This window comes from Typopeltis vanoorti, chromosome 5, assembly GCF_054136105.1.
Source record: "Typopeltis vanoorti isolate ZY-2024b chromosome 5, IOZ_Tvanoo_1.0, whole genome shotgun sequence".
Taxonomy (NCBI): domain Eukaryota; kingdom Metazoa; phylum Arthropoda; class Arachnida; order Uropygi; family Thelyphonidae; genus Typopeltis; species Typopeltis vanoorti.
This window is the reverse complement of record NC_143553.1, coordinates 146,524,209-146,540,824: the sequence shown is the minus strand read 5'-3', so window position 1 is coordinate 146,540,824 and position 16,616 is coordinate 146,524,209. Positions and strand designations below refer to the sequence as shown.

General features: G+C 36.7%; 1 protein-coding gene across 5 annotated transcripts in view; it reads left to right on the top strand.

Annotated features, from left to right (window-relative positions):
* LOC150106919 (transcription termination factor 3, mitochondrial-like) overlaps positions 1 to 16,616 on the top strand; it is a 65,176-nt gene that overhangs the window by 31,423 nt on the left and 17,137 nt on the right. For all 5 annotated transcript variants that reach the window (XM_090392827.1, XM_090392826.1, XM_090392823.1 and 2 more), the window contains exon 4: positions 5,814 to 5,904. In XM_090392827.1, coding sequence (XP_090248953.1) covers positions 5,814 to 5,904 — 91 coding nt within the window. The remainder of the gene's footprint in view (positions 1 to 5,813; positions 5,905 to 16,616) is intronic.

Below are 16,616 nucleotides of genomic sequence, written 5' to 3'. Positions count from 1 at the left end.
CACCTGTTCCAAAAAGGAGAATCCATTCTGATAATAGGGTAATCAATCAGTCTTCTGGGATGAGTTGTTTATTATTACAGGTTGGAAAATTTATCTTCTCATTTACGAACATTGTAGTTTTTAAAGTGTAACTATTTTGTTTGTATAACAGTTGAAAAAATGTATGTAGAGTATTAACAAAATTAAAAAAAGGTATAGCATAAAAAAAATTTAACGAAATTTATTTTTAAGAAAGTTTTCTATAAAATAAAAATAATTATACAGAAAAACAGAAATTTTTTTCAAATGAACTTAGATATTCTAAACTTACAGTTGAGAGAACTGAGACACTTTAATGTCCTAAACCGTTTAATTAATTATGACTTGTTGTGACTCTTTTAACGAACCCATGCATAAAAAAAAGGTTTGGAAAAAAATACCATTATCAAATCCTTTTAATCTTTATAGTCATCTGAATTGGTGTCCGAATCACCATCACTTTCACTTAAACTGATCACCTAAGGTTTGCATAATCCTTCGATAATTCCGTCTCTGCCCCAATACATATTTTCCAATGAGGTGACATGAGAGCAATATTTTCCCCAGTTTTAAACTGTAATACTTTCAATCACCTGTTCTGAAAGCTTAAAAAGTTTCAGCATGTCAATATCCCCAGTTACGTTGCGATGCCGAATGAAACTTTTCACTTCTGCCTAAACATACTCAATAGCATTAATATAGCAATAGCATTAAAACAAAATCCGATTTCATGAAGTATTTTCCTTAAAGTTTCTCTTTTCCAAGGAAAATTAATTTTTTCTTTAAGCACAGGAATCAATTTCGGAGCAATTGGCACTCTTTTCTCGACCACGTAAAATTCGTGACTAGTTCTTCTTATAACGTCTACATCAGAATCATTCAGAGCTAGGTTTCGATGGTTTTCTTTCTCTGGTGCTTTTTTTAGGAGATTTAAATTTTGGCTTACCTTCACTTTTTGATTCCCTACGAATTCTTTTAACAGTCGACCCCAATACGCCCCCACTTGCATGTTTTATGACTTGAGAAAGGGGAACAAGGAGACTGCCTTTTAATGATTCTGTTTCGCAGAATATCAGCACATTATTCAATATTTTTTTGCAAGAGTTACTGAAACGTTTAACAACAGAACTTGCTGACTGTACTGGATCCATCATACAAAGTAATAATAAAAAAAAAAAATGCAAAAAAACTACAACAAAAATCAAGCTACTACTAGTACAGCGACAGACAAGAAAGCATGTGATTTCGCATGTTGGTGACCAATTCGTACATCCCTCATTTCTTTCTCCCCTTCAGTATGAATCGACTATTCTTGGCAAAACGCCAAGCAGAGATCTACAAACGGTGGGCGTACTATAGTGTATCTAAAAAGGGAAAACATTGTTACTTTATATTTTTCTTTGATGAAGCTTATTTTAGGGTGTTAGCTATTAAGTTGTGCCAAAAGTGTATCTAATGCGTCTGAACTATGGGGCCAAACAGCAAACACATCATCAACATAATGCAGCCAAACTATTGGTTTAAGTGTGGCTGTGTTGAGTGCTTGATTTTCAAAATGTTCCATATAGAAGTTAGCTAGAGGGGAGAAAGGGGAAAACTCATAGCAGTCCCATCCAGTTGTTTGTATATTTTTTCTTTTTTTAGTATCCTTTTGTAGCACCATTTATCCAGTGCATATATATCTTTTTTTTTTTTTTTTTTTAAGTGATTGCCCATGACTCTCAGCCAAACAAGAAGACAGACCACATTAGCATTCAAGAGGTTCTTTCTTTTATAGTTATATTCTGTCTTATCTGCTCTTTGCCTATAGAAATGTTATTGCATGTATTATTCCTCTTTTAATTTCTTGACCTATCATTGAGCAGGTGTTTGGATCAGAAGAACTGAAGCAGTAGTTGGTCCATGGGAAGCAAGAATAGACGTCATGGTCTTCCTAGTCTAGTGTCAAAGGACAGGAGACTGCGAACTTGTAGGTGAAGGTTGTAGGAAGAGGTCAAGTTTGTTGGCAAATTGGAGGAGGTTGTCAGGTATTCTAGTAGGAAGATTTTGATGATCTGAGATAGGTCAAGAAATTAAAAGAAATCAAACACATCATCAACATAGTGTAGCCAAACTATTGGTTTAAGTGTGGCTGTGTTGAGTGCTTGATTTTCAAAATGTTCCATATAGAAGTTAGCTAGAGGGGAGAAAGGGGAAAACTCATAGCAGTCCCATCCGGTTGTTTATATATTTTTTCTTTTTTTAGTATCCTTTTGTAGCACCATTTATCCTTTTTTTTTTTTTTTAAGTGATTGCCCATGACTCTCAGCCAAACAAGAAGACAGACGACATTAGCATTAAAGAGGTTCTTTCTTTTATAGATAGTTATATTCTGTCTTATCTGCTCTTTGCCTATAGAAATGTTATTGCATGTATTATTCCTCTTTTAATTTCTTGAGGTTGTAATAATAATGCTCTTTGATTGAAAAGACCTTGGTTCAAATCCTACTTTTAATACAGTGAACCTTTATGGGCTTTTCAGCTGAATGTGAGTTAGCTAACCTCATACAAAAGTGGCAGAGTTTTTCATTTGCACAACCACATTTCAACTATAGGTTCTGCAGTTGCCAAAAATCTTGGTGTATTTTTTTCACACAAGACACTACTTCACACTTTCACAATAAAGAACCTAAATAAAGAACAGCGAGCTACTTTTAGGATATATGGTGAAATTACTAAATGAATAGGTATATATTTTAGTAAAACAAGATACTGTATGTATGTGTATGATATAGATCTGATTACAGGAAACAGAAAGTGATGATTAAAATACAGATGCCTGGACAAGGACATAGAATAAGACTGAAAAAGATTCCTCACTGAAGCAACTAAGGCTATGAGGAGAGTTTATTATGTCTGCATTCAGTGATGTTTATTACTTGTGCATTCAGTGATGAATGCACAAGTACTGCCCCTTGTGGCAAAAAAAACTGTGCAATGTGTAGTTTGGCAGTTGAGGCAGATAGTGGGCCCTGTTTGTGGTTCTTTCTGATAGGAATAGTAATTCTGGTTTTGACTATAGGTGGTGGTACACATCGTTGTAAAATCATGTATAGAAGGATTTTTATACAAAAATACCTCGTATACTGATTTTACTGGTAAACAAAATTCACTAAAATACTTGTGGGTTAATAGAGAAATTTTCATATTTTTTAATTTGGAAATAATATTTTTTGTATATTACTGAATATTGTCACCTCAAAGGGTTTTTGTAAAAGAACAAAGAAATATAAGTGTAAGATAAATTGTCTAAAGAAACCTCTTAGTCACCAGTAATTCTAGACGGATTAAGGTATTAACTAATGACCTGGAGCAATGGCAACCTCGAGGGTCAACATTGCAAGGGGGTTTCCCACCTTAATGCAATGACCGAAAAAAAGGTGGCGGTGCAGAACAACGTAATACCCAGGATTAATACGTAGCAGAACCCAAGGTCATTGGAGAGATATAAGAGGGGGTTTGCTACGCCGATAAGGGACTTTTAAGTGGTTCCTTGGTCAGCGAGAAGTTACGGACTTGAGAAAGTGACGAGGTCAGCGAGGGTCGAGCAGTTACCGGGATAAGATGTACATTACGGTGACGGAGTTTTGCTAATCATCGTAGAAGATGATTCGCAATTGCCAACAGCACCTGCGTTCCAGCCATTAGATGCCAGAAGTGCGAAACAACTAATTTAAGTTGTTCCTAGAAGAAATTAGATACCGGAGTTCAATGCCGCCAAGTTCCTGACACTCGAAAAAAGTAAGAGGAGATCTCAAAAATCCTGGAGAAAGTACCCGTGTTCGTTGCTTGAGGTCGGAAGGTAATAGAAGGAAGTGATTTTAGGGATCATTCAGAAAAGACCAGACATCTTTTTAAAGTAAGATCTTTCTATTGTTTTAGCTATAGACAGAATTGTGACGGTGACTTGTAAAGTTTGTTTGTTATGATACTTGAGGACTTTAGGCTTTATTCTAACCTTTGAATGGTCTTGTTAATTTATATGTGAGAGAAAACTTAGCTAATTTTAAGGGAAATTATCGTGTGTTTAATATTATTGCTAGTAGCTATGCCTGAGTTTGTTTAAGTGAGATTGCTCTAAGTGTGATAAGGTGTTAACCACAGAAATATAGACACGTGGTCTTGCAAGAATTGTCTTTATAAGAGCAGTAATTGTAATTTGTAGAGAATTGTCATTGAAGCATAGAACCTGATTTACTTGGAATTTAGTATTGACCTTTTGTACATTTCTTTGATGATAAATAAATTGTTTTCATGTTTTAAATAACTTGCCTGATTTCTATTTCCATTGCACTACTCATTAATTCAAATCTGTGAGCCTTAAGGTAGATATTGTCACGACTGCATAACAGAAAATTTAAGTTGCTAGATTTACTTAGAATTAAGAGAGAACAGTTCCGTGTGGTTTACTGTGTGTTATTTTTCGGAGGAAGATTCAACTCCCACCCACAAATTTGGTAGTGCAGCTAGAAACTAAATAAATTTTCCAAATTCAGTTGAAAATAAACACCAGTGGGTCAGACAAAGAGATTGGCTCTGGCCTGAGGCTATTTCTTTGTTCTGTAAGTTTTGCACATGTGAACTTTATATTATTTGCAACAATAAGTCAGAAGTATAGTAAAGGTTAAGAAGAAAGGTTTAAACGAGATAACTATAGTTTTTACAAAGGCGCAGAAGACAAGATATATTTGAAGATTTGATAACATATTTAAAATAACAACAGTTTAACATCATTTATAATGCTGTTTAGGTTACAGATGTTGGTGAAGTGGATGTGGATTTTTTTTTTTTTTTTTTTTTTGGTAAGAATTAATGTTGGTGGGTTGTTTGGTTGGATTTCTGTTTTTTTATGATTTTTTTTTTCTACTTTTTTTAGCTGTCTTTTTGTGGGAGAATTTTTAAGATCTGTGAGAAAATCACATTGCTTTGGGTTGTGGTCCATTGTATTTGGTGAGGAAGAGATAAAAAGGAAATGGGGCATGCCATGAGAGGAGACAGACTTGCAAACATGCTGCCCACCCAGAGAGAACTCGGTGCCCTCTCTTTATATGGCCTCAACAATTCTCCCTCCAGCCACAGTATTTGACCACCCTCCAGTCGAACTGGCAAAATATGTGTTGCAGGATTTGATGCTAGCTGTTTGGGAAGCCTCCAGATTCATTACTAACTAGTTCGGTCCCATGTACTAACCAGCAACTGGACTGCAGAGCTGTTTTACTGCTGTATCCTTGAATGGGGAGGGTTCCAGCTCCCTACAGTGAGATTGGTATGTCATTGAGAGTATCACTCTCTACATGTATTGGGGGAGGTGGGATAGAAACCAGAATCCTAACTCTAGTGACCAAACATGGCTGCAGTCACTTCAGGTCTCTAATGAGCAAGGTGGTGGTGTTTCACTGGCTGATGAAAGATATTTACCACATAGAGGTCTAGTTGGCATTCCTCTAACTAAGGAAGATATACTTTTGCGGTCGCAATGCTTGCCAGGTTCGCCAGAGCCCTGTTTGTGGAAACAAGCTATACCACAGGAAGGTGGGAATGACTTGACTGCAAAAGGCTATATATTGTGCATCAACAGCCCTTTAGTAAGCTTTAGTAATGCCATTATTGAATATGATTTAGCCTTAAAAAAGAAAGCTAGTCGATATTCAACTTTATTGTTGCTCATATTGTCCCTCCCTGTACTTCCTTCATTTAAAGACTAATATTCATTTTTATTTAGTTATTTATTGACACAGAAATTATTTTCATTTCAGAAAATAACATTCTGCATGACACAGAAGATGGGATTTTCAAAAGATGAAGTAAAAGTTTTACTGCTTTGTAAACCAAAAATCTGGTTATTGGGTAAGTTCACTTTTAATCCACTTTTAGTTTTTTTACCTGAATCAAGACAAATGATTATTTAACTTCATATAAATGCTGTTATTATTATGACAAGCACCTGCTAGATTTCATGTATTATAATCATGACGTGTTATTCACTACTAACACCATATCTTAACATAAAAATGTGCATTTGAACATTCACAAAGGAACACAAAAGAAATACGAAAAGTCTTACTGATTATGTTTTGTTCACGGTGATATCTTCAAAATGATTCAGGGGATTTGAAATAGTAGGCAATCACTATTCAGTGAGCAGGATAAAAATGAATATCATATTGAAAAGAAAAATATGCATGAAAGTCATAAAAAAGAATCAGTCGAGCATCTTTCAGAAGGGAAATGTGCTCAAATATACAAATTTTATTGGAGATTTTTTTGGAGAAAGTGAAGCAAACCTTAGCAATCCAGAGGCAAAATCTGAATCCAATTCTCATTTGCCCAGTACGAGTTGAGTCCCCTCATTTTTTTTTTTTTTTTTTAAAGATGAGCCTAATAAATTCAAGGAGCTAGACAAGCTTGTCCAGAGCAAGCAAACATCCATGCCCATGGTGGGATATGAACCCACAACCTGTTGGTAGGAGAGCAGATATGCTATCCATTCAGCCAACCAGGCCAGCTTGCCATTCCTCTTCCACATCCCTCTAAGGCTAAGTATTTTATGCCTGTAGATATGTGTGTTCATGAGACCAGTTTGCCTGTTTGTGTGATGAAAAGCCCATGTTTCTGGGAATCCATGCAACCTCCATATGAGACCAACTAACCCTTCATTTGAAAAGTCGTGATAAAGGTTTTTTGCTTCCTAGATGGATTGAAACCCAGGTCTTTCAATCTGAGTCATGAAGGCTCTCTTTTGCTAGAGAATACAAATAGAAAATTTTAAGAACACTAAATTATATGTAAAAATAACCATACAAAAGGCATGGGAAGAATATAAGATATAAATATCATGGGGGGGGGGTGCTTAAGGGTCAAAGCTGTATAACTGAGAGGAGACCTCCACATAGCCTTTAAAGGAATGCGGAGAACCGACCAGGGCTTCTGACCTAATGTCCAATCCTCACCTTCTCGTGGTGCACCCTGTTGGGTATCTACTTGGATACTGAACGGACGAGGATGGGCTGGCAATTTGGGATTTAGCCGACCAAATTGTAATTCTTATTGGTTAAACCAAAATATAGAATGATGGTACAACATGACAAAATTTCATGCCGGCTGGGGCGTCGCCCGGTTAAACAAGGCCCCCGTTGTTTTCGCCAGGGAACCAGGGCGAACAGCGAAAAGTCAGCTACTGGAACAAATCTGAAAATAAACCCCAACTCAACATCACCAGAGTTAAAGATCGGTACTATCAACATAAGAAGCCTGAATGGCAAAGAAATGGAGCTAGCTGAGGAATTAGATAAGTACCAGATCGACATAATAGGGGTGACTGAAACAAAAAAGACCAAAACTGGTGAGATCTTTCTGAGCAATAAATACAAAATGTTATATTCAGGCAATGACAATCAAGGAAAAGAAGGAGTAGCCATAGTATTCAACACAAAATACGAGGCTAATCTTCTTAAATGGCAGGCAGTCTCAAGTAGAGTAATGTGGGCAAATATGAGAATGGGGAACTGGACAATGAGACTTATTTGTGCCTATGGTCCCACAGAAGGTTCTACTAAGGTAGAAGTGGAGGAATTTTTTGAGGCTTTAGAAAAAGCAACTGACAATGAAAAATGAAAAGTTGGTCCTTGTTGGGGATCTAAATAGCAGAGTAGGAAATGATTGTGAGACATACAAAAATATTTTGGGAAAATTTGGAGAAAAGAGCAAAGCTAATAATAATGGCAAATATCTGGTGGATTTCTGCTCAGGACATGGACTGGTTATTACTAACACCATGTTCCAACATAAAAATGTGCACAAATTCACATGGAGAGAAGAGGCTAGGAATAAGAAAAGTCTCATTGACTATGTTATTGTTGATAGTGATGTTTTCTCCCTGGTGCAGGACACCAGAGTGTACAGAGGATTTGAAATTGGAAGTGATCACTATTTAGTCTTGAGCAGGATAAAATTGAATTTAATATTGAAAAGAATAACATGTAAGAAAGTTTTAAAGTGAATAAAAGTTGAGCAGCTCTCAGATGTGAGCTGTAGACTAAAATACACAAAGATTATTGAAGAAAAAATGAAAGAGTTTGAGAACAGGAATCAAACCTTGGAGATTCAGTGGCAAACTCTGAAGAAAACATTGATTGATTCTGCCAGAGAGGCATGTGGTGAGGTTGTCTGTAAGGATAAAAAAATCAGAACTCCCTGGTGGACACAGGAAGTTAAAGAGGCAGTGAAGGAAAAGAAGAAAGCATACCAAAAGTTCCTGTCAAATAAGTCAGCTTGTGCTCTTAGAGAATATAGAGACAAATGCAAGAATGCTAAACACTGTGTAAAACTAGCTAAACAAAAGTCATGGTAGGACTTTGGCAAGAATATAGAAAATAAATATCAAGAAGGTGGCAAAATATTCTGGAGGTTGTTGAAGAAGCTCAAGAATGGAGGAAAGTGTGCTATAAAAGGAATTAGAGATGATAAAGGTGACATGAAAACGGGAGAAAAAGATATCCTTGAAGTATGGAGTAATTACTTAGAAAAACTGCTAAATGAAACAAGCAGTGATGACAGCACAGTGGTAAAAAACACTGACCAGGCATGTAGTCAGGAATACATATCCATACTTGAAGTAGAAAAAGCCATCAAAGGCTTGAAATGTGGAAAGGCAGCAGGAGTAGATGATATTCGACCAGAAATGCTGAAGTATGGTCGTATAAGAGTCTTACAGTGACTGCACTGTAAGACTGCATAGTTCAGAAAGCCTGGACAGAGGGACGAATTCCCGATGATTGGAGTAGAGCTCTCATAGTACCCATATATAAAAAGGGAAATAAAACTGCCTGTGAGAATTTCAGAGGTATTTCCCTACTGAGTGTTCCTGGCAAGATCTATGCAAGTATACTTGAGAAACGGTTGAGAAGAATTGTGGAAGAAAAGCTTGGTGAAGAACAAGCTGGATTCAGGCCAAATAGAGGCTGTCGGGATCAGATCTTCACTTTACGACAAATAGTCGAGAAAGCATGGGAATATAACAAAGATCTGTATTTAAGTTTTGTCGATCTGGAAAAGGCATATGACAAGGTGCCAAGAGAGAAGCTCTTCAATACGCTGCAGTTATATGGTGTCAATGGGGCATTATATCAAGCAATACTTAGTCTTTATTTGTGTTGTAAGTCAGCAGTTAGAATTGAAGGAAGTACAGGAAGATGGTTTAATGTTAAATCTGGTGTGAGACAAGGATGTACATTATCCCCTCTGTTATTCATTATCTATATGGATCACATTATGAAGGAAAGTGGTATTAAACATGATATCAAAATTGGAGATGTTAATGTCAGCTCTTTGCTTTATGCGGATGATGTTATACTTCTAAATAAATCCGCTACAAGTCTGCAAGATTCTCTGACTAAATTGAATAGCTGTTGTAATAGATATGGTATGAAGGTCAGCAATAAAAAGACAAAGACAATGAAAATAGGCAGAATCATCGAAAATGTCAACTGTGTTGTGAATGGAAAACCTGTGGAACAAGTAAAACATTTCAGCTATTTAGGCACGATTTTTACTGAAGATGGTAAATTAAATATAGAAATAGACAACAGAATCAGCAAAGCTGGTATGGTGGGAAGTCAATTGAATAAATTCATATGGAATAAGAGAGAAATTAGTCGGAACACTAAATTAGCTGTATACAAGACAGTGTTCAAACCAGTTTTAACTTATGGATCTGAGAGCTGGGTCAGAAGTAAAACACTTGACCAAAGACTAGAGACCACAGATATGAGAGTCCTGAGAAAGATTATAGGCGTGAACAGATGGCATCAATGGCAGTATCATATTAAAAATGAGGATATTAGGAAAGAACTTGACATTGTCAGCATTCAGGAATGCGTTAGCAGAGCTAATCTCAGGTGGTATGGTCACTTAAACAGAATGGGCAAAGAAAGATTAGCAAAACAAGTGTTCTCTGCCAGGTTGGCAGCAAAACGACCCAGAGGAAGACCAAGATATAGGTGGATTGATAAGGTACAAAGTGCTTTAGACGATAGAAATATAAGATCTGATGATGTTGGAGTGTTGACAATAACAGACTGATTTGGAGGAAAATTGTAGATAGGAAATTAATAGTGATGTAATTTTTTTCATGTAGTACTGTCATATCCTGTACACCCCTTGAGGGTACATGGCAGGAATTTGATGATGATGATGATATCATGAGGGATAAAATATTTCACTGACTGTTGAAAATGCTTAGAAATGATTATTATTATACTGTATCTCCATAGAGTCTGGAGATCCACACTAAACAAACACACAAAATCTATCATATTTTACTTAAATTCATTTACTGTCAAGGCACTCAAAACTAATTCGGGCAATCCATTCCACTCGTTCACCACTCTTCATGCAAAAAATGTAGGTCTTCACACCTTGCTAACCACACTCTTACACAATTTCCATGGATAACACTTAGTTCTCTATTGGTCATATATTGAAAAATTTCCTTTGCATCGATATGTTATAAATAAGTTTTTATCATGTTTCCTCTTATCTGCATATCAACTACACTTTGTAACCCACACATTCTCAACCGATCCTTATAGGGAGCATTCCCAGACACGTTACTAGCTTGGCCACCCTTCTGTGAATCCTCTCTACCACTTCCCGGTCCCCACAGGTGAACAAATTTGTGCACAGGTCAAGATGCAGCTGAATCATAGCCTTATAAAGAGGGATAATAGCTTTCCTATCTCTATTTGCTAGTATGGTTTTCAACAACAAAGTAATCCTTTGAGCTATTTTACCTTTTGCAATATGCCTTCTGAAATTCTCTGTCCACTATTATCTCCAAGTACCTAGCTACATCAATTTTTTGCAATCCATACATCACATTGATAGAATGGATTGCAAAAAATTGGAGGTTCTTTACACAGTATACAAATTTCAACCCAAAGTGCATAGTCTTACATTTTTCAACATTAAATTGACAATCATTATCTTTTGCCCACAATGACAATTTTTTAAATCATCCTGCAGGATATCTACATGACCTTTATCAACTATTGTTCTTCCCAGTTTTGCATCATCATCAGCAAATGACTGAATACCTCCCTTTATCATTGATATGCAAATTAAATACTGACCGTAATACAGAACCCTGAGGTACTATACTAGTCACCTCCATTTTTCTAGGTTCCACTCCACCATATACTACTCTCTGGTGGCTGTTTGTCAGCCATCCCCTATCTCTGCTACTATAGTTTGCCCACCGTTTGTAGGTCCCTGCTTCACGTCTTTCCAAGAATAGTCGATTCATGCTGAAGGGGAGAAAGAAATGAAGAACGTCTGAATTGGTCGCCAACACGCGAAATCACGTGCTTTATAGGTAAAATTTTCCAACTGTTATACAAGCAACATAGTTCACTACAATAATCATAAAAGAGAAGTTAATTTTCCGACGTGTAATAATAAACAACTCATCCCACAATACGGACTGATTACCCTATTATCGGAATGGATTCTCCTTTTTCTAAGATGCGCAGAAGTGTCGAAGGATCTCTAATCGGTGGGCGAACTATAGCATCATATCCATTCCTTTTGCTCCAAATTTTGTAATAATTTTCCATGTAGTATTCTGTCAAATGCCTTTGCAAAGTCCAACAGTATCATGGTGTAGCCAGTTCCGCTGTTCACTTTATTGTCACTTTAAATATGGATGTGTTCACATTCATATTTTTCAATATGCTGAGCACTTCCTGTTCATCTATCTCAATTTTGATATGCATCTCTGTAGCATCAGCAATTGCGCTATCTCCACCTGGATGTATTACATATTTGCAATACATCCAGGTGGAGATAGCGCATGTAGGAGAGAAAATTAGCTAAGCAGGCCAAAGTAAAACGTTTTTCTAGCAGCTTAACTATTTCTCTCTGCTAGAAAAACGTTTTACTTTGGCCTGCTTAGCTAATTTTCTCTCATAATTTGATTTGGCCTTTCTTACCAAACTAATCGCCCTTCTTGCTTGCACTTTGTACAGCTCGTGAGTATGCTGATCACCTTTCTCTTTTATATTCCCTTACTTTTTTTAAAAAAAGTAACATTGTTACTTTTTTTTTCCCCAGCTCTTGCTTTATATCTCTACTCACCTGTTTAATCTCCACTGGTTCCTCCTGGCCTTCGGTATACAGTCTTATACTGCTTCTCTCAAACAATCTCTGACCACTTCCAATGCATGACTGACATTCTTTCCTTGTAGCTTCTCAAGCCATAGCATTGCTCCAAGATACTTCCTAAGTATGTCTTAATTATCAGTTTATTAATAATAATAATAATAATCGTATGATGATACACGGCTGCGAGTCCCCTTTACGGGGAGATATGGCACCATCTCAGTCCCCCAAAATTTATCCGTGCTCCGGAACCGGCATAGCTGACAAATCAGACCTATGGCTGGGTCAGTATTCCTGACTGTAATCCGTGTGTGTTCACTGGACCGATTTGCCTGCTTGCGGGATTAAAAACCCCAGATAAAACTGGTGGGAAAAAACCCTGCCGTCCACGCCCAAGACCGGCTAACTTGCCTATGGCTGAGGAAGATCCTTAAGCTCCTCGTGTTGTCGACAAAATTTGAACCTAGGACACTCCTTCCCCAGGTATATGGTTGTGAAGCGCACAGCCACTAGGCTATCCGTGCAGACATCAGCTTATTAGTTCAACATAAACTCTCTCTTGACAGGCAATTCCATATGTTTAGCAACTTCCCAGAACATGACTGTATGGTCACTCGTTGTGTTTGGAGATAGAATGTCTGCTTTGTTATGGACATATCTGTTGATGCTATTACCAAATACAGTGATCTCAAACTCAGAGTTCCTTCTATAACATTTTGTTTCATGTAATTATCCCTAGCAACTGTATAAATTCTACTTCCATCTTGTCATGCTCCCTTTTCTCCCACCCCATAGTTGTCTCCCATAATAATTTTTTGGCCTACACTCATTGTTCTAATTTGTCAATACATGGCATCTACATTCTCCTGTGGACCTCCTGGTCTCAGTAACCACCAATATATTTTATCCTATTGGCCTCTCTCTCTCACACACACACACACCAGACAGCTCAAATGAACTCTCTCTCAGATGTAAAATCCTCTTTAAATTCTAATTCTGTTGATGGTTGTTCTTCATCTATCATCAGCAATACCCACCCTCCTGTTCTATTCCCTTATCCTCCATGAAAATACATTACCCTTTACATTCTATCCCTGAGCTATATCATGTTCTGTCAACCAAGTCTCACTAATGCATATAATTTTTGGCCAAGTTGAGCTTACCAATTCCAAAAATTCCTTTCCCTTATTTCTGATACTTCTGACATTCGTGTCCATACATTTTAACATCCCCTTGTACCCACAATTACCCTTGTGTAATGTCATTACCAACCCATTCAAATCTGAAACCTCTGAAATTTCATTCAGCATTGCATATTCATTTATTTACTCACACTTGTTTATTATTGGTATGGCCAGACACATGCTTGATACTTATGTAATGTAATTGATTCTTATGGCTATTTTGCCTATTTTCATAATGAGTACCCCTTGCATTATATCATTGACTTTTTTCACTCCAGTTGTCTGTGCGGTTAGCCTAGTGGCTATGCGCTTCGCAACCATATGCCTGGGGAAGGAGTGTCTTAGGTTCGATTCCCGTTGACGACACAAAGAGCTTAAGAATCTTCCTCGGCCATAGCCAAGTTAGCCAGTCTTGGGTGTGGACAGCAGGGTTTTTCCCCACCAGTTTATCTGGTGTTTTTCATCTTGCAAGCAGGCAAAACCGGTCCAGTGAACACACACGGATTATAGTCAGGAATACTGACCTGGCCATATGTCTGATTCGTCAGCTATGCCGGTTCCTGAGCCCGGATAAAATTTGGGGGGACTGAGATGGTGCCATACCTCCCCATAAAGGGGACTCACGGTTGTGTATCATCATATGATTATTATTACTCACTCCAGTTAAATTAAAACATTGATTATGTGTATTTTAAAAACATAAAGGAAAGTAATATAAAAGGAATAATTTTTGACATACCTTTATAGATTCCTCAAGATTAAGTTTTTATGGAACAGCATCAGAAATATAAAAGTGTGTGTGTGTGTGTAACTGAACTTTAAACCATTAAAATGAACTATAAACCATTTGTTTTATCTTCCCTTTTTTTAAATTTTGTAGTTCATCCTTGATAGGAGACCATTATGAAATCACTATTTTTTGGGTTTTAGTCCACATATTTTAATTTCCACGTTATTACCCTCCATATATATTTATCTCTATTTTGACCCCCTTTTTTAAAAAAAGTTCTAATGTATTTATTCAAATAATAGTCCTAAATGGTTTATAGTTCATTATTCATAGTTCATTTTAATGGTTTATTAAAGTTCAGGTATTGATGGTAGTTGTAGCCGGGGGGATCAAGTAGGGGAGATGGTGAGTTGAGTGCAGTGGAGTAGTGTGCCCTCCATGATAAGTCCTTGGACTCCTTGGAGGGATCGTGTAATAATAATAAATTAGGCAAAATGCTAAAGTAGCAACACGGTATACAAGTCAGTTTTAACTTATAGATCAGAGAATTGGGTTTAGAAATAAAGAATGTATCATAGTCTACAGACCACACACATACACACACAAGGTTTGTCTGAGAAATTTGCAAACTTTTGAATTATTGCACTTACTAGCTGCGTGCTTCATATGCTGCAATCTAGCAGTAACATTGGGAAATAGCTTAGAAAATCACAGCATGATATTTTGCTTAGTTATTGTATTATGTCTGTTTGTGTCAAATGTGTGTGGTTCATCTGGCAATTTTTTGTTTTGTTTAAAATGAGCAATTTTCATGATCACTGAATTTGCATGAAGTTTTGCATCAAATTGGGAAAATCTTTCACAGAAACATTTGAAATGTTAAAAAGAGCATTTAGGAATGAGGCTTTGGGCTGGACTCAAACGTTCAAGTGTTGGAAATGTTTCAAGGATGGCAGAACTTCAGTCGACAATGATCCCCATTCAGGATGACTGTAAACATCAAAAATTGATGAAAATGTTGCAAAAGTTTGTGAAGTCATTTGTTCTAATCACTATTTAACTGTTCATAAGATGGCTGAAGAAGTAAACATTTCAAAAACTGTCTGACATGAGATTCTTAAGCAAAATTTAGGCATGCACACATTGGAGCCGAATTTTTGTCTTGCGTTTTGACTCATTATCAAAAACAAATTCAAGTTGATGTGAGCCAAGAGCTTTTCATTCAAGCTTACAAATACAAAAACTTTTTAAATATAGCCATCACAGCTGTAAACCCATGAGACATGGATTTACAGTTGTGACATCAAAACAAAAGCTCAGTCGTCACAGTGGGTGTCAAAAGGGTCACAACAACCGAAAAAATTGAGACAAATGTGGTCAAACATCACAGTGATGATGACAGTTTTCTTCGATTCTGAGGGCATTTGTTCACCATGAATTTCTTCCACAAAGCAAGACATTGAACAAGGAGTATCTTGAGGTAATGCAACAGCTTCGTGAGACTATCAGGAAAAAAAAAAGGCCTAATGCTTGGAGGGAAAACTGATGGATGTTCCATCATGATAAAGTACCTGCACACTCATCATTACTAACCCATAATTTTTTGGCAAAACTTGAAACATTGGTTGTTCCACAGCCTGCTTACTCACTTGATCTTGCACCAGCATACTTCTTTTTATTCCCCAAATTGAAATTGACATTGAAAGGGTAACGTTTTGAGTTGATTAACTTGATAAATAAAAAATTGCTAGCAGAACTGTGCAGTATCCCGAAAGAAGCATTCCAGAAATGTTTTAAAGGATGGAAGAAATGCTGGCAGCAGTATATTCAAAGTGGAAGAGAGTACTTTGAAGGCAACAATGCTGAATCGCTTCTATGTTAGACAGGAAAATTTTTATTTAAAAAGTTCTGGAATTTCCTGGACAAACCTTGTATGAGAGTTCTGAGAAAAATGAGAGGAGTGAACAGATGGTATTAATGGCAGAATCATATTAAAAATGAAGATATTTGAAAATAACTTTGTTTTTGTTAGCATTCAGGAATGTTGAGCAGAGGGAATTTAAGGTGGTGTGGTCACATAAACAAAATGGGAAAGGAAAGGTAAGCAAAGCATGTGTTTGATTCGAGAGAAAGGCACTGGAAAAGACTAAGATGTGTGTAGAATCAGTTAACAGTGCTTTAGAATATTGTAGTATATGGCCTGATAATATTGAGTCATAGCATTTCGAGCAAAATTGTTTTTGGTAGGAAGTTAGTAACAATGTACGTTATTTCTGTTGTGCTATTATTGCATCCTGTACATCCCTGGATGTATGTATCAGGCATTTGATGATGATAATAACAGGATTTAAGAAACAGAAATTGATGGCATAAAATTAAAAAAAAAAAAAGAGAGAATTTAAACTTGGTTGCATGTACAGTTGATATAGTATTACTTGCAAGAAATGAAGATGATCTTCAAGATCAGTTATTTAAATCACAACAGATAT